This window comes from Anguilla anguilla, chromosome 6, assembly GCF_013347855.1.
Source record: "Anguilla anguilla isolate fAngAng1 chromosome 6, fAngAng1.pri, whole genome shotgun sequence".
Taxonomy (NCBI): domain Eukaryota; kingdom Metazoa; phylum Chordata; class Actinopteri; order Anguilliformes; family Anguillidae; genus Anguilla; species Anguilla anguilla.
In genome coordinates, this window is record NC_049206.1 from 14,902,937 (window position 1) to 14,922,784 (window position 19,848).

The 19,848-nt window shown below is 37.1% G+C and overlaps 1 protein-coding gene across 1 annotated transcript; it reads left to right on the forward strand.

The window, feature by feature from the left end:
- Positions 1–3,829: 3,829 nt before the first annotated feature.
- On the forward strand, positions 3,830–15,005 carry LOC118229624. The gene is made up of 4 exons (XM_035421751.1): positions 3,830–3,942; positions 4,254–4,528; positions 9,111–9,160; positions 14,714–15,005. Exons 1-4 carry the CDS (start codon positions 3,900–3,902, stop codon positions 15,003–15,005), a joined length of 660 nt encoding a protein of 219 aa, XP_035277642.1. The 5' UTR covers positions 3,830–3,899.
- Positions 15,006–19,848: the final 4,843 nt, after the last annotated feature.

Below are 19,848 nucleotides of genomic sequence, written 5' to 3' on the forward strand. Positions count from 1 at the left end.
CCACTGTCATTGGAACTTACCTGCAGGAAAAATCCTTCACTTATCCCCACAAGTATCCTGCAGTGGATCCAGTCATCCACAAGATGCCACTATTTCATGGTGCCTCAAGCTCAGGCAAGCAAAGATTCATTGGAATCAAAATACGATGAGTTACAGAATGGTAAAAGATTTTATTAATTGAATATATGAAATCAAAATAAATGAAAGCTACTGTATTTATCATACATTTGTAAAAAGAAATATATTGCTGTACAGCTATATATATACATATATGTATATATGTAAAGCTGAGCATCTCATCCAAATTTGGAATGTCCAGCTAATTTACAATTGCAGTCATGTTCATGCATGATCAGCACTGCCAATTCATGAAAGTATAGACATAAGCAGATCCACTCCAAAACACATGGTGACGCCAGCCTGCTTCACTTTACATCGCAGTCCACAGTCAAGATCACATAGAGGTGAGTCAAAGCAAAGCATCTCATATATGGCTTTGGGATGCAGCCATGGTTACCCGATCGATCAACGAGTGTCACTAAAGTACCCCGAACTGTATGAACCCTCCCATTCCCTGGAAGCATGTCATCTTGTGGAGGCTGCTTTCAATTCTGCTTACAATGTGCCTGGAGTCACAGGCCACTTGCTGATAACAGTGAGAGAGATGACATTAGCTCTCTTGCTGATGAATCGATCATTCATCCACTGTTGTGTGAATAAAAATGCAGTTCAATGACATTGCCTGCGCTCAAACTTGTTTGATTATTCGACTGATATGCCAATGGAAGAATTTTTAGCCAAAGGAACATCACCAGTTTAAACCAGCCCATCTAGCTCAAGCATTAGCTTTTGGGGCCGTGATGAGCTTCATAATCTGAAAGCCAGTTACAGATGTGTCAATGCTGACTGTGGCCTGCAGCCTCACAGGGTAATACAGCATCACCCAGGGAGGGGCCTTTTATATTCTCATCAGGTCACTGTTGCCCCTCCCACAAATTCTCACAGATAAACTAAGGCACATATTCTGCCCCAGGTTCTCTCTCCTTTATTAACCTGAATGTTCACCTCACAATAAGATGCAGATTTTTGCAGGACTGGTGTTAACTGTTGCCTTCTGTAAGTTATCTTTAGTGACCTCATCAGATGACATTGATGGTTAATGATCTTTCTTGTGATTACTTAATTACTTAATTTTATTTCTGTCTGTATTACCTTTAGGCATTTCATCTGGAGAAGTCAAATCACTGAACAAGAGAGAAGAACAACAAGTCTCCATGGAATGTACTTTCAGCACAAGCGCGAGCTACAGCACATTCTGCTGGTACCGTCAGTACCCTGGGTCAGCTCTTCAGTATATACTGCACAGGGGGGAGTACACTGGCACATCGGATTTTGCCCAAGGACGATTTGATGCAACAGCTGAGCAATCCAGTGGCAAAACTACTTTGACAATTTCAAAATTAATTCCAGAAGACTCTGCATTGTATTACTGTGCACTGTGGCTCACAGTGATATATTAATGCCAACTCTCATACAAAAACCTGCTAGGATTCCACAGCTTTGAAGTTGTTTTTAATCAAACCCAACAAGACGGTGAAGCCTCAACAGGAAATGTGTCTCAATGTGTTATCTACATATTTGGTCTCAGGCCAATGCACCTGTACTCTGTACTGAATGTAATACTTTTTTAGGTGCAAAAATAATGATGATAAGATTCACTTTTTCTTTTCCAGGGTATAATTTCTGGTGCATTTATTTGCCACAAAGACTGGCAGTGATCCAACTTTAGACAATAACTGTTGAAATAAATTGTATTCCATCACTTCACCAAAGAGGTGACTGAATGCTACATTTTACATGTACGTGTAACTACTTAGGACATTAGAACAGTAAATCTTCAGTGGAACAATGAAATAAAAATCGGTATTGAACAGTTTATCAGAATGATAAATTGTGGCTCTGTATGTGAAGAGCTCAATGCTAATTATCTGTCAGTATGCTGATGGAAACAGGGTCGTGGGGTGTGTGTAAGGTCAGTCACATTAAGTTAACTTTTACCTTTTCTTGATCAGTGTAAGATCTATAACATAAAATTAACCTCTACCTACATGAGGTTATTCAATGGTTAATATGTTTTTGGTAAATAGGATTATATGAAGAAAGATTGGATGAATTGCTAAAAAAGACCAGTATAGTCAAAGCACTTCACTGAAAATTGCCATAAATACAACTGAATACAGCTGTTGTTGTTTCTTCACTGTCTGTCTGTACAGAATGCTTTTTTCATGCATACCACTGTATAATAACCATATAATAATATTTTGTTCTTTATGTGAACCATTTCCAATCAAATAATGAACTTGATTTTAAAGCAGTAGATCTGTTTGTGCTGTATGTGATTTCTTTACCAGAAAATGATCTTTCTTTTTAAACTGTAGAGGTCTGATGTAGTTGTGTTTTGTGTCCAGGGGAGGAGCTACTGCAAGTAGTGATCAGTGAGAGGGAGGAGTTTCTTGTTAAAACTGTACAGGAGAGGTGGACTTATTCTGTTCTAGCTGTGCCTAAAGTCAGTGTTTCTTTCTAACAGCTATCATGGTATTGTACTGTTTATTTCTTCTATTTCAACAATGGTGGGTAAGTAGCTGATTACAACTCTTATTTTGGGTGCTCTTATTTCATTCAGATGTAACGTTTTAAGGACTGAAAATTAAAACTAAACATGGAAGTTATACTGTATCATGCACATACTACGACTGACAGCTGGCTCCTTGATTTCAACATTTCTTTTAAAGTCATGAAAAACACGATTTTGTCCCCAGGTGACAGCCTTGGACAGGATACAATCATTTCCACATCTAAAGAAGAGCATGTTTTGGATGGCAGCCATGTTACTCTGTCATGCAACTACTCAGCTGCTAGTGCAAACAGTCTACAGTGGTATCGCCAGCACCCTGGATCCAAACCTGAATTCCTCATCCTGATCCTCATCTTTGGAAGTGAAGACAAAAAGACAAACAAGCAGTTCACTGTAAAACATGATAAAAAGACTCTGCACTGTACTACTGTGCCCTGCAGCCCACAGTGACAAGAAACCCATAAACTCTGTACAAAAACCTCACACAAAATTTCAAAGCTGTACAATGTACTGAACCAATCTCTCTGGTTCCTTAAAATTAAATCAAATCAATAATAATGCATCATATTTCAGCTTCAGGTTTCACTTCACTGGTGATCAAATGATAAAGACAAAAAACAGACAGAACCTCAAGCAAAACCTCAATGTAGTACAAAGTACAAGCTTTAACCATTCTCTCTGGCTCTTTAAAATTAAACATTTCCATCAATAATAATGTGTTCAGAAATAATTTCACTGAGAAGATTTCCCCCCATCTGATCTCTGTGACAGAAACGTTCAGATGCATGTATTTCATTTCGGAATTTAGTTTCTGTAAGTTCAGTTTAGTTCATTGTTGTTGTGAACAAATGCAACTACTCTCAAAAACTAGAATCCCCTATACAAAAAAACATTCTATGGCGTCCGGCCATAGAATCATTCATTGTACTTTCAATTTAAGGGCACAGAGGCAGGCATATGTATTACAGCATATCCATTAAAGCCAAATAAAGTAGGGAATTTTTCAGTTTTTAAGCCACCATATTTTATTTTATGTATGTAATGCAGCTCACTGCTTTGACAAGATTATTTTATCCAACAAATAAAAATAGCCTTTCTCTGAACTATTGAGGATGTGATTCTCAGTTGTGTTTTGTATCCAGGGGAGGGGCTAAATATGCAGTGAGTGGGGGAGTTTCATGTTAACTATGCAGAGGGAGTCAGTGTGGAGGACTTGTTCTTTTCTAGCTGTGCTTAAAGTCTGTGTTTTATTTTAACAGCTATCATGATGTTGCACTGTTTATTACTTCTGTTTTCAGCAATGGTGGGTAAGTGACCTATTGCATTTTCTCCTCTGTTGTGTTGGCTTTTTCTAGTCAGACTTGTTATTTGAATGCCTTGATTTAAACCTGATCTTGGTATTTTTTAGTAGAATGTTGTAAATTCTTTTTATTTCATGAAGACGACATAAACAATGAAAATTATGTTTTGTGACTAAACACACCTTGTCTAGTTAGTGTTGGTTATTGTTAAACCTTGTGAAGAAATACATATTATGATGTGCTCTTTCTGAATTCTGTCCATTTTGTACAGTCATCAACTTAACATGTGCAAAAACATTTATTTGTTCCTTCCACAGATGAAAGTTTTCAGGATGAAATAACACCAGCAGCTAAAGAAGTGCATGTTCTGGTGGGAAATAAAGTCAAACTCTCATGCACTTACACAGCTGCTGCATCCTATCTGTACTGGTATCGCCAATACCCTCAATCCAAACCCGAATTCCTCATCTTTGTTGTGAACACAGACAGGACAGAAGGAGCGTTTACTGCTAAACACGATAAAAATAACAAAACAGTACATCTGGAGATCTCCTCTGCTGAAGTGACAGACTCTGCTCTGTACTACTGTGCCCTGCAGCCCACAGTGACAGGAAACCCATAAACTCTGTACAAAAACCTCACACAAAATTTCAAAACTGTACAATGTACTGAACCATTCTCTCTGGTTCCTTAAAATTAAACAATTTCATCAATAATAATGCATCATATTTCAGCTTCAGGTTTCACTTCACTGGAAAAATGTCCCCCATCTGGTCTCTGTGACAAACATTCAAATGAATTTATTTTATTTCAAAATTTAGTTTCTGCCAGGAAGAGATCTACAGTAGCAGTAAGGAGACGTCATTCAACCATCTGAGATGGACTACCTTGACAAATGACGCAGCCGTCGTTTATTCTAAAATTAATTTATTCTAACTAAATGCATTTTAACTGTTCATTTTATGTGTATGGCTGCCATATGTGTTCATCTATATGAAATGTTGGTGTCTGTGTGGGAGATGTGGATGTTTCTTTGGCCATTTTTTTGGTCATCAAAGGACTGTGCATTTTGTGATGGCCCAATGAATAGATGAGTGATCATGGAGTGCATCTACACAAACATCTATGCTTTTGTATGATTAATAGTGACCTTAAAACCTATTTATTCACAAGAATGGTCTAAATATTTAGACAGTGAACATAGAGCACAGCACAATTATATATTGAATTGCAAATACAAATACAATCACCGCAACAACACATAGAATGACAAGACGAATATCTATAAAAGTGTCACAAGAGGTTGTATTAACAAATCTCCTCAAACCGTTTAAATTTCCCCAAATATACCCAAAAACAAAAGGCACAATCTCAAGATGACATTAATAATGAACAATGGATCTCTCTTGTATGTGTGTCACCACACAGATCTGTGCTTTCCCACTGTTCACTTTTGCATGGTGTCCTGAGATCTATTAAGTGCTCACCAGACCGTATCAACTGTGACACCAAATGGGTGCTCATACAGTTCGCTCGTCAGCAACAACAGACATGGTTGTGCAGTAGCGTATGTGCATTTAATAGTAGCAGTACCATTTTCTGAGATGAAATTGTAAAATGATTATGTTAAGTATGTTTATTTTGAAATAATTTGTTCATGGCAATTGCTATTTGGCCACAATCTATAATCACTAGCCTGTAACTGTAGGAAAAACACTGCCTCAATGCACTGCATGGCCTTAAATTTCCCACAAGATGTCGCCATTTCACTATTTAATATTTTTGCTCAGTTGTTCTTCTTGTGATGTCACAAAAGCAAATTTGGGCAACCATGTTTCATTGGAAGCACAGCAAGTACCCAACACGATGGCTGATGATGGCTGACGAGTATTGTAGTTACGATGACATAAAAGTACGTCTATTGTATTGCAAAGTAGTAGACCTGTATTCTTCTGGGCTCTAACTATCATGAACATTTACATTTCCTGGATTGGAAAAAGTTCATATTTTTTCATATCACAAGTTTTATATTTTTATAGTACACATGTTTTCTTTTACATTTCACATAGGACATGAGCAGGGAATGAGCATGGTCTAAAATACTTTAAGCTGGAATCCAAAATGTACAGTAGAGAAATAATAGGTCGGTAGATTAACTGAAGTACAGCTGTCACGGTTCTTAGAAGCCAGAAATCTGGTTGCCCATCCCAGTCCTCCCCATATTTGCCCCTGCTTAGCTTCTTGCTCTTGTGTCTTTTTTATTGCTTGTTCCCTCATTAGTTTTTTTACTAATTGTATTATAGGTTGATTAGTTTCCCCCACCTGTGCATTGTTAGTCATTAGTCTCACCTTATTGTTCTCACCCTATTGTTTTTTTGTTTTAAAAAAAAAGTTTTTTAAAAAGTTTTTTTTTAAGTTTGCTGGGTTTGTTGCCTACTCGTGAATCCTCAGCCTTCTTTTCCACAGTTTTTTTTATGGTTCCCGGTTTATTATTTCCTGTGGTACTTAGCTCACCTCTAGTAGTTTCCTTATATTATTTATTTTCTCCCAGTGTTAGTATTTTGTGTTCCCTCCCGTTTCTTATTTTGGTTTTCTTCTGACTAAAGTGTTCTAGCTTGTTTATCCTCCATCTCTCGTGTGATTCTCTATGCTTGGGTCCATCTCGCTCCAAGGACTGACAACAACCTTTATCATGAGCTTAATTCACAAAAGACATGCTGAATTCTACTTTGATTCATTATTTGTGTCCAAAAACAGTCACAGGCACAAATATAAGTGTAAGGTTGCTTCATGCTTCAAGTTGCTATTTATACATGACAAACCAACATTTATTTATTTTAACAAAGATTGCCAAGATTGATAGAATGCAAGATTTTTGTGTGAAGTTTAAGTCTCAATATACTTTTATTCTTGTGTTAAGGAGGGGCTAAATACTCCATGAGTGGGTGAGTTTCCTGTTAAAACTATGCAGAGGGAGACAGAGTGGAGGAGTTATTCTGTTCTTGCAGTGGATAGAGTTTCTTTCTAACAGCTATCATGATATTGCACAGCTTATTTATTCTGTTTTCAACAATGATTGGTAAGTGTTACTCTGCATTTTTCCTTATCTATGGTATTATTTCTGTCAAGCACAAATAAAGACTAAGACCCCATAAAGTTACTATAAATACAGCACCAGCCAGACTTAGTTGTACCTTAGATTAAATTTCTTAATTTGGTAATGCACGTTTCATATTTACCTATATTTGCTAATAAAATCTACAGTATGTTTTAGGATGTGCAATGTAGTTATTACAGTCTTAAAACCATTAATAAAATTAATTAAAATATGACAAATGATATATATGACTTTATAAAATACTGTACAAATTCAATTTCAATAATTTGTATAAAAATGTGGTCTGCAGGTGACAGTTTTCAGGATGGAATTACATCAGTAACTAATGTAGTGCATGCTTTGGACAGCAGCCATGTCACGCTGTCTTGCAACTACACTTCATCTAATTCTGGAGACAGTCTACACTGGTATCGCCAATACCCCAGTTCAAAACCTGAATTCCTCATCCTCATCCACAAATACAAAGATAAAGACGAGAAAGATGGGTGGACTGTTAAACTCGACAAAGCAAACAACCGTGTGGATCTGGAGATCTCCTCTGCTGAAGTGACAGACTCTGCTCTGTACTACTGTGCCCTGCAGCCCACAGTGACAGGAAACCCATAAACTCTGTACAAAAACCTGACACTACCTGGGACAAGGCAGCAACACAAGTACAATTTAGAGACATCATCATTGTATGTCAATTGCAGGTCAATTAATTTTATTTTAAGGCCCACATATCAATTTGGTCAGACCAATTTTAGTGAATGCAAGCCAAATGTAGTGCATTATTTATATGTAGCCTCAGGCTGTAAGTGCCTGTATCTGGAACTATAAATTACTTTGTGGATTTGTACATATGCCTGTGCATACATATGTGCAGAAGTCGTTGCACACCTATAATATCTAAGGAGAATCAAAGGTACAAAAACAATTTATCTATATTGCATATTGTGTCATTTTCATATAATGGGAATTCCTTGCTCTAAGTGCTTAAAATACAGACTCACTTTGTGGTTATTTAAAGTGCATTGTGAAATATGGATCTTTCATTAAATAAGGAGCTCTCTCTGTTTGAAGCCACCAACAAGACATGCAAGAATCAGCAGCAGCTGCTGCACGTAGTTACTTAGTCCTGTTACAGCTCTTCAAACAGAGGAAAAATGAAGAAATGGTGAATGGTTTGAAGCAGAGAATGATACCGCATCTTCTGTTCACCTTACTTGTATTGGGGCTATGAATTGGTTAATATTAAAATATTGGAACAATATTATATTTTATTCTGCTTTTATCAGCTACCCACTGCACTCTGTTTTCCTTTTCATCAGCCTTGCTCTCTGTAACTGGACCTTACCTGCTGGAAAAAATGTCACTTGTCATTGGTATGCTGCAGTGGATTCAATTATCCACAAGATGTCACTGTTTTATGGAATGCTGTTTTCCTTCAACAACTCTGCTTCTCTGTCCCTTCAACAACCCTGTGATTCCAAGTCACAAAACTCAGGCAACTGAAGTAAAATAGGAAGCACAGGAAATGTCACAAATAAACAGGGACATCACATATCTAATTGATATAAACATATCAATAACAAATATGATTTGTTTCTGACTTTGAAAAATCTAAATACAGTATATCCTAACTCTCGCTACCTGCTCCAACATCCCCCCTGTTCACCAGGTGGTGGAAGAAGCCATTGACCAATAACCATCAGTTACAAATGCATTTGATTTCCAGTGTAAAGAATAATTTAAAATGATATGCTCTTTACCCGTTTTTTTTCCCGCAATGCAATTAGATGACAATAGCAATATTGTACATTTTTTCAACATACAAGACACAAATTATAAAAACTCAGGTCCCCCATGCAGTAACACACTATCTCCTCTTCTCTGACTGCAGTTTTACAATAAATGAACTGAAGACACTTCCTCTGCCTCCTTTCTACTGCACATGGTAGCACCAAACAGTTGTCAATCACATCTTTGGTCTTATTACATCACTGCCCTGCCAGTCCTCTCACAAAGGGAAAACTTGTGTAACAGTCTAATGCTCTGTTCTCTGTTATTTGTCCAGGGGAGGGACCAAACAGTCAGTGAGTGGGAGGAGTTTCTTGCTAAATCTATGTAGAGGGAGTCAGAAGGGAGGACTTATTTCTAGCATAGTTCTAGCTGTGCTTAAAGTAAGTGTTTATTGTTTATAGTCAGTCAGTTAAAGTTTCAGTCAGTTTAGTGTTTAACAGCTATCATGATGCTGCACTGCTTACTTCTGTTATCGACAGTGGTGGGTAAGTGGCATTCTGCAATTCCTTAATCTGTGATGCTGTTTCAGTTTTAAAGAAATTGATGTTCAGACAGAGACCCTCCGCAATGTACTATTAAGATGGGATTAGATATATGGCTTTACTTTATTATATTACATTAAATACAGCAATATGTACTGCTATATTTAATGTCATATAATGTTAAAGTTATTGCTTTATTAAGCATGACTTTTTTCTGAAAAATCTAAAGTGCTACCAACACTGTATCAGACATGATTAAGCGTGGTTATATTCTCAATCTGAATAATTCACTTGACCTGTGTATAATACCAAAAATTTTTTCTTTTGCAGGTGAAAGTTTTCAGGATGGAATTACATCAGGAACTAATGCAGTGCATGCTTTGGAAGGCAGCAGTGTCACACTGTCTTGCAACTACACTTCTTCTAATATCATGCAAAGCAGTCTGCAGTGGTATCGTCAATACCCAAGCTCCAAACCTGAGTTCCTAATCCTTGTCTTTGGAAGCAAAGACAGAGAAGTGAAAGATAAGTTTACTGTTGAACATAAAAAAGCAAAGAACCATGTGCATCTGGTGATCTCCTCTGCCAAAGTGACAGACTCTGCTCTGTACTACTGTGCCCTGAGGCCCACAGTGACAGGAAACCCATTTACTTCGTACAAAAACTTGACAACACACAAAACACAACGGCAGCCAATGAGTACTAATTTAAGCCTTATCTTCGCTTGTGCCATATTACAGTATACAGGCTCAATAAAAAAATAAAAAATAAAAATAAATAAAAATAATAATAATAATAATAATAATTTGTAACTCAGAATAAATGCTGCTTTTAATCTCTGTGAACTTTTTTTTGAGGAATTCAGCTATTGACACAAAGATCTGATCTGAGTAAATTTTCTTGTGGAATTTTGCCACTGTGTGGATTAAAGTACATTCAAGGCTTCCGTATTTCTTAGAGATGCTGCTACATTAGTTTTTACCAATTACGTCCCAGGAAGCCACAGGCATCCTGTTCCCATCAATGTTAGGTGATGTAATAGCTCTCCTGTAGTTCTTTGTGGCTTGAGGAAATACAGGAAAAATGGTTACTAGAATTTTATTTAATCGTAAGGCAGAAAATTGAAATCCATACTTGCCAATTCCAAATCTGATCTAAAGTGACATTTAAAAATTTGCAGTATGAGAAAAAGATCACCTGTAGGTCAGCACCAGCAGCCATCTCCATGATTCTGGTTACCTACATTTTCAGATATCCTGAAAAATTAATGAATGCAAATGAATGAAAGTGAAGACAAATCTGTCCCGATATAAAAATCACCAATTGGAAAATCAAAATAAGCAACTGTATTAAAATGTAGCATTTAACCGATTAGTCCTTGACACCATCATTAGGGTAGTTTTGTATTTTATTACTTTTTAATCATTCAGGCATAGCACTCAGCGCCTAATCAACCAGTCACTGAAGTGCACCTGCTGAAAAAGCACTACTTTACTGGGCCTCAGTGCAGTGTAGTGTCTTCATTTGACCACAAGGTGTTGCCATTAATCCACTGTGCCCAATTCTCTGTGAAACTGATTTTGTTCTGATGCTGTATCACAGACAATCCATGCTTTATAGTAAGCAATGAAAATGCCATAAGTGTGATTTGCAGTGTTACAAAAAAGACCAAATAACAATTTTGAGGGTGTTATTAAAAAATGCCAAAAGCTAAACTAAGAATGCTAATGAATGTATGATCATTATTAGGCTGGCAGGTGTGAAACCTCACCGACAGAGAGGAGGACACAGAGAGCAGGGGCTTTAACACACCCAGACTACAAACACAAATGCACAATTCATTGGTAAGTATTTTTTCATTTCATACCCTGTCCAGATCTGCTTATTTTCTCAATTTCATTTTTGATTGAAAAACAGAAATATTGAATTTCACCCCTGTTTCTGTGTTCATGTTTTAGGTAACACTCATATGAAATACATATAACATAGTTTGGGAAATTTTACAAATAATATAGGATGTAAAAAACTACCTGCTAAAACTACCTGATGAACTAAGAATATTATAATAGTGTATAATAGTGTATGATGAATATGAGCAGTCACTAACACCAGAGGCTGCAGGTGTGAAACCCCAGGGGGCGGGTAATACAGGAGCTACAGGAACAAAACCTCTTCAGCACTGTGCTGTTATACCTCACTGAGAGAGAAAACACATACAAGGACTTCAACACACTCAGATAAGGAACACAAATGGTTCCCTTATTCTGTGGAATACTTCTTTGGTTCATAGGTAGGAGAATACATTTGGAGCACACATTTATGCTTAATTGTCAGTTTTGATGATACAAGGATAATTTGAAAGAACATTTGAAAGCAAACAATATCTATTGTTTAAGTCTGGTTAGTCACTGATTTGATTCTGGATTTAGTCTAACCGATGATTCCTAAAAAAAATTAAATAAAAATTCTATCATGTCTGATTGTTCATAAACATGATAACGACTTCAGTTCTAATTCCTGTATTTTCTATGCTCTTATATGTTTTCTAGGAAACACACATGGTGACTCGGTCTTTCAAAACAACTCAACGTTCCTGAAAGAAAATGAGAAAGCATCATTGTACTGTCAGTATGAAACTACTGACAGTACTCCTGGTCTCTTCTGGTACATCCAGCGAGATAATAAATCACCAGAGCTCATCCTTGGTAATTATAATGTCCGTGGAAATGGTTATAAGGAAGGACTCACAGCAGATCATGAGAAGTCAAAAAAGACCTTTAATATGAAGATAGCTGCAGCTGTGCCGTCTGACTCTGCCACATACTACTGTGCTCTGAGGCCCACATTGTGTGAGTCTGTTTCTCACCTCATACCAAAACCAATTTCCTCTGTGTCAGACCTTGCTATTGTAACCATATGTGTCACAGTAATCATATATATATATATATATATATATATATATATATATATATATATACTCCGGCCACTTTTTAGGTACACCTTACTAGTACTGGGTTGGTCTTCTGCTGCTGTAGCCCATCTGCTTCAAGGTTCGACATGTTGTGCGTTCAAAGATGCGCTTCTGCATACTTTGGTTGTAACGAGTGGTTATTTGAGTTACTGTTGCCTTTTTATCAGCTCAAACCAGTCTAGCCATTTTCCTCTGACCTCTGCCATCAAGTTTTTGGGACCATTCTCTGTAAACCATAGAGATGGTTGTGGGTGAAAATCCCAGTAGATCAGCAGTTGCTGAAATACTCAAACCAGCTCGTCTGGCACCAACAACCATGCCACGTTCAAAGTCACTTAAATCACTTTTCTTCCCCATTCTGATGCTTGGTTTGAACTTCAGCAGATCATCTTGACCATGTCTACATGCCTAAATGCATTGCTAAAATCCCATTATCCTACATTAAAATGGACCATTCATCCACTGATGTATAATTATAAATGCTGCTCATTGACATTGCTTGTGGTCAAACTTGTTTGATCAGTTGATTGATGAGCCAGTAGAAGAATATTTAACCAAAGACGCATGACCAGTTTAAACCAGCCCATCTAGCTCAAGCGTTATCTTTTGGGGCCGTGATGAGCTTCATAATCTGAAAGTCAATTACAGTTGTGCCAATGCTGACTGTGGCCTGCAGTCTCACAGAGTAATACAGCATCACCCAGGGAGGGGCCTTTTATATTCTCATCAGGTCACTGTTGCCCCTCCCACATATCCTCACAGAAAAACTAAGGCACATATTCTGCCTCAGATTCTCTCTCTACTAATAACCTGAATGTTCACCACAGAACAAAATGCATCTTTTTGCAGGACTGGTGTTAACTGTTGCCTTTTGTAAGTTATCTTTAGTGACCTCATCAGAAGACATTGGTGGTTAATTATCTTTCTTGTGATTATTTAATTGTTATTTTTATTTTTGTCTGTATTACTTTTAGGTATTTCCTCTGGAGAAGTCAAATTACTAAACATGACGGAAGAACAACAAGTCTCCATGGAATGTACTTTCAGCACCAGCTCGAGCTTGAACACATTCTACTGGTACCGTCAGTACCCTGGTTCAGCCCTTCAGTATATACTGCACAGGGGGTATTACACTGGCACATCCGATTTTGCCCAAGGACGATTTGAGTCAACTGCTCTCCAATCTGGTAGCAAAACAATTTTGACTATTTCAAAATTAATTCCAGAAGACTCTGCATTGTATTACTGTGCACTGCGGCTCACAGTGATACATTAATGCCAACTCTCATACAAAAACCTGCTAGAATTCCACAACTTTGAAGTTGTTTTTAATCAAAACCAAAAGATGGTGAAGCCTCAAAAGGAAATGTGTCTCCATGTGTTATCTACATATTTGGTCCCAGTCCAACGCACCTGCAACCTGATTGTACTGAATGTAATACATATTGTGATGCAAAAATTACAATGATAAAATTCATTTTTTTTCTTATGTGGGGTATAGTTTCTGGTGCGTTTATTTGCCACAAAGACTGGCAGTGATCCAACCCTAGACAATAACTGTCAAGATGTGGTAACACTATGAAATAAATTGTGTTCCATCAAGTCACCAAAGAGGAGACTGAATGCTACATTCTACATGGAAGTGCAATTACTTGGGACATAGCAGTAAATCTTCAGTGGAACAATGAAAAACACATTGTTACTGAACAATTTAGCAGGATGAGGCAACAGTATATGTCTTAGACTCCATCCTTGGGGGCCCTTATGTGACGAGCTCAAAGCTAATTTTCAGTAAGCTGATGAAAACAGGACAGTGGGCTGTGTGTAATGTCAGTTACATAAAGCCAGCTTTTCCCTATACTAGGTGGGTTTATCCTCAGCAGCATTTAAGTGAACCATTTTCAACCGGTTACTGAAGTTGATGTAAAGGCAGTAATTCATTTTGTGCTGTGTTAGTAGCTATGTTAGAACCCAAATACGAGGAGCAAAATAGTCCTGGGGGTATTTCCTGTTAAAGCTGTGCAGAGGGTGCCAGAGTGGAGGACTTACTCTGTTGCTACTGTCGCTGTTGCTATTTAGCAGCTATCATGAGGCTGCACTGTTTATTTCTCCTATTTTCAATATTAGTGCTTAGTGGCTGATTGCATTTCTCTCATCTCTGGTACTCTTATATCATTCAGATGTTAGGTTTGATGGTTTGAATATTAAAACTATCCCCATATAAAAACTGAACATAGAAGTTTTGTTGCATCATCATAATATTTTAGGACTGATAGCTGGCTCCTTAAATTGCATATATTATTGTAAAGTAATAAATCACATTTCATCCAAGTGACAGCCTTGGACAGGATACAATTACTTCCACATCTAAATAAGAGCATGTTTTGGATGGCAGCTCCATTGAGCTGTTATGCAACTACACAGCTGTGAACCCAAAGAATCTACAATGGTATCGCCAGCACCCTGTATCCTCATCCTCATCTATGTAAGTGAAGAGGAAAAGACAGACAAGCGGTTCACCGTAAAACATGATAAAAAGAACAGGCGTGTGCATCTGGAGATCTCCTCTGCTGAAGTGACAGACTCTGCTCTGTACTACTGTGCCCTGGAGCCCACAGTGACAGTAGTCCCATTTACTCCATACAAAAACCTGACACTGTCTGAGACAAGGGAGCAACATAAGCACTATTTTGAGACTTCGTCATTGTATGTTTAAGGATATCTTTCTTTAAGGCACCATACAGTATTCCACATTTATTTCAAAAAGTTTCAGAAAATGATTTGAAAATGAATTGTAAAAACATAACCAACTGGAGCAATTCTAAGAAAATGTGTGTATATTTTTGGTCCTGTTACATTATGACAAATATTCATTCACACACATAGAGTAATATATAATAATAGGCAGGTTTTAATTAGTTAAATAATATCTTATGCCCACATTTAAAATGTGGCAGACAGCAGACAAATTGAAATGTACGTCGCTTTGGATAAAAGCGTCTGCCAAATAAATGTAATGTAAATGAACACTGACATGTCTTTCATGTGGGTTTCAGGCTTTATATTTCATTTTCTGTGATTGCAAATGTCTCATTTTGTTTCATTGACAAATGCCTGTGTGTTCCAGGGTCTTTTACAAACCGGTAATGTCTTGCTTATATTGAATTTTATGTCATTACTGTATTGTTGGTACTTCCTACATGGTGCAACACATTTCCTAAACATCCAGAACCTGGATTGGACATCTTAAATACTTAATTTCCATTTCCCAAGAAAAAATGGCACACCAGGAAGGAAGCTCATCTTAATTGCAGGTCAAAAAATAACTTACAATTCAATTTTACTGATTTTTGGCCTCTGGTGATCATGCAAGTGCGCCTGCTGGAAAAACACTTGTATGCTGCACTGACTTCAGCTATCCACAAGATGGCATTGTTTCATGGTATAATGTTCTCCCATTGACGGAATCCGGTGATATCGGAAGTAAAGAAAATGCTGTAAATAATGGGTAACACATGAAATTGATGAGGCAGATGCACATATTCTGGCAACACATTAAGTCCAACATTAAATACAATAAAATCACATATCTGTGTTTCCATTTGTCTACATTTTCAGATATTCTTAAAAAAGAAAAAAAATGAAAATGAAAGCATGTCTGCCACAATACAACAATTATTACTGTCATCAGTCATGCAGAGCCCTCAGGTCCAAATCAACCAGTCACTGAAGTGCACTTGCTGAAAAAGTACTACATTACTACATTCAATTTTCTCTGAAACTGTTTTTTATTTTTTGAATATTTTAATCTGTTTCTATGGCATATACTCTAACAACCCAAGCTTTATAGAAAAGCGATGAATGTGACTGGGAGTGTTACAAAACTAGTGTGAGGACAGTTGTCTCTCAGTAAATAGAGAATATTGTTCAAAATGCTAATAGATGAGCTAAGAATGCTAATGAGAAAATGATGAATATGAGCAGCCACTAGCATCAGAGGCTGCAGGTGTGAAACCCCAGGGGGCGGGTAATACAGGAGCTACAAGAACAAAACCTCTTCAGCACCGTGCTGTTATACCTCACTGAGAGAGAAAACACATACAGGGACATTCAGACTACTATCACAAATGCTTCCTTTATTCTGTGGCATACTACTCTCTTACATAGGTAAGACTATAAGAATTGTGGGCTTGTACCCAGGCTTAATTATCCACTGTAGAAATGAAAAGGTGATTTGAAAGACCATTTGAAACCAAACCATATCTATTGAGGTCTGGTTAGTCCTTGATGTGTCATTTAAACTCTGGTGTAACCTGTAATTTAAAAATAAGTAATTCTATAGTGTCTTTTTGTTCATAAACAAGGTACTGTAAGCATGTCAGTTCTAATTTAAAAAATTGTCCATATTTCTGTGTATTGTTTTCCAGGCAACACACAAGGTGATGCCGTCCATCAAAATCACTCAATGTTTCTGACAGAAAATGAGAAGGCATCATTGTACTGTCAGTATGAAACTACTGACACTGCTCCCGTTCTCTTTTGGTACATCCAGCGAGATAATAAATCACCAGAGCTCGTCCTCAATAATTATAATACTCGTGGAAATGGTTATAAGGAAGGACTCACAACAGATCATGAGAAGTCAGACAAGACCTTTAATCTGAATATAGCTGCAGCTGTGCTGTCTGACTCTGCCACATACTACTGTGCTCTGAGGCCCACATTGTGTGAGTCTGTTTCTCACCTCGTACCAAAACCTCCTTCCTCTGTGTAAAACCAGTCTCTTGTAACCAAATGTGTCACATTAATCATATATATATATATATATATATATATATATATATAGGATGCAGTTTCCTTTTTTGAATATTTTATTGAATATAGTAAATCCCATTATCCTACATTAAAATAGATCATTCATCCACTGTTGTATGATTAAAAATGCCATTCATTGACATTGCCTGTGGTCAAACTTGATTGATGAGCCATTAGAAGAATATTTAGCCAGAGGCGCATGACCAGTTTAAAACAGCCCATCTAGCTGAAGCATCAGGTTTTGGGGCTGTGATGAGCTTCATAATCTGAAAGCCAATTACAGTTGTGCCAATGCTGACTGTGGCCTGCAGCCTCACAGGGTAATACAGCATCACCCAGGGAGGGGCCTTTTATATTCTCATCAGGTCACTGTTGCCCCTCCCACACATCCTCACAGAAAAACTAAGGCACATATTCTGCCTCAGATTCTCTCTCCACTAATAACCTGAATGTTCACCTCACAATAAGATGCAGCTTTTTGCAGGACTGGTGTTAACTGTTGCCTTTTGTAAGTTATCTTTAGTGACCTCATCAGAAGACATTGGCAGTTAATGATCTTTCTTGTGATTACTTAATTGTTATTTTTATTTTTGTCTGTATTACTTTTAGGCATTTCCTCTGGAGAAGTGAAATTACTTAAAATAACAGAAGAACAACAAGTGTCCATGGAATGTACTTTCAGCACAAGCAGCACAGGCTACTACACATTCGACTGGTACCGTCAGTACCCTGGGTCAGCCCTTCAGTATATACTGCACAGGGGGGACTACGCTGGCACATCAGACTTTGTCAAAGAACGATTTGATGCAACTGCTGACAAAGCCAGTGGCAAAACAATTTTGACAATGTCTAAATTAATTCCAGAAGACTCTGCATTGTATTACTGTGCACTGTGGCTCACAGTGATATATTAATGCCAACTCTCATACAAAAACCTGATAGGATTCCATAGCTTTGAAGTTGTTTTTAATCAAAACCAACAAGACGGTGAAGCCTCAAAAGGAAATGTGTCTCAATGTGATATCTACACATTTGGTCCCAGTCCACTACACCTGCAACCTGATTGTACTGAATGTAATACATATTGTGATGCAAAAATAACAATGATAAAATTAATTTTTTTTCTTATGTGGGGTATAGTTTCTGGTGCGTTTATTTGCCACGAAGACTGGCAGTGATCCAACCCTAGACAATAACTGTCAAGATGTGGTAACACTATGAAATAAATTGTGTTCCTTCAAGTCACCAAAGAGGAGACTGAATGCTACATTCTACATGTAAGTGCAATTACTTGGGACATAATTTATTTCCAGTAATCCACATTTATTTCAAAAAGTTCAAAAAGTTTCAAAAAATGATTTGAAAATGAATTGTAAAAACATAACCAACTGGAGCAATTCTAAGAAAATGTGTGTATATTTTTGGCCCTGTTACATTATAACAAATACTCATTCACACACATATAGTAATATATAATAATAGGCAGGTTTTAATTAGTTAAATAATATCTTATGCCCACATTTAAAATTTGGCAGACAGCAGACAAACTGAAATGAACACTGACACATGTCTTGCATGTGGGTTTCAGGATTTATATTTCATTATCTGTGATTGCAGATGTCTTCTTTTGTTTCATTGACAAATGCCTGTGTGTTCCAGGGTCTTTTACAAACCGGTAATGTCTTGCTTATATTGAATTTTATGTCATTACTGTATTGTTGGTACTTCCTACATGGTGCAACAAATTTCCTAAACATCCAGAACCTGGATTGGACATCTTAAATACTTAATTTCCATTTCCCAAGAAAAAATGGCACGCCAGGAAGGAAGCTCATCTTAATTGCAGGTCAAAAAATAACTTACAATTCAATTTTACTGATTTTTGGCCTCTGGTGATCATGCAAGTGCGCCTGCTGGAAAAAACACTTGTATGCTGCACTGACTTCAGCTATCCACAAGATGGCATTGTTTCATGGTATAGTGTTTTCCCTCAAGGTGAGACAGCACCTGTTTCATGGTATAATGTTCTCCCTTTGACAGAATCGGGTGATATAGGAAGTAAAGAAAATGCTGTAAATAATGGGTAACACATGAAATTGATGAGGCAGATGCACATATTCTGGCAACACATTCAGTCCAACATTAAATACAATAAAATCATATCTCTGTGTTTCCATTTGTCTACATTTTCAGATATTCTGAAAAAGGAAAAAAAAATGTAAATGAATGAAAATGAAAGCATGTCTGCCACAATACAACAATTATTACTTGTAAAATCAAAACTAGCAATTGCATTAAAAAGTAGCATTTAAATGATTAATGTTTGACATTGTCATAATACTTTAATGTGGTTTTGGATTTTATTATATTCATTAGTCATCAGTCATGCAGAGCACTCAGGTCCATATCAACCAGTCATTGAAGAGCACTTGCTGAAAAAGTACTACATTACTTCATTGAATTTTCTCTGAAACTGTTTTTTATTTTTTAAATATTTTAATCTGTTTCTGTGGCACATACTCTAACAACCCAAGCTTTATAGAAAAGCAATGAAAATGACTGGCAGTGATACAAAACTAGTGTGAGGACAGTTTTCTCTCAGTAAATAGAGGATATTGTTCAACATGCTAATAGATGAGCTAAGAATGCTAATGAGAATATGATGAATATGAGCAGCCACTAGCATCAGAGGCTGCAGGTGTGAAACCCCAGGGGGCGGGTAATACAGGAGCTACAAGAACAAA

Excerpts from the sequence above, each read along its gene's own strand:
- LOC118229624 (XM_035421751.1), top strand. The coding sequence starts at position 3,900 with ATGATGTTGCACTGTTTATTACTTCTGTTTTCAGCAATGGTGG. Across the intron at positions 4,529-9,110 it reads CTGCTCTGTACTACTGTGCC|GGGAGGGACCAAACAGTCAG; the intron begins CTGCAGCCCACA and ends TTATTTGTCCAG. Across the intron at positions 9,161-14,713 it reads GAGTTTCTTGCTAAATCTAT|CTGTGAACCCAAAGAATCTA; the intron begins GTAGAGGGAGTC and ends GCAACTACACAG.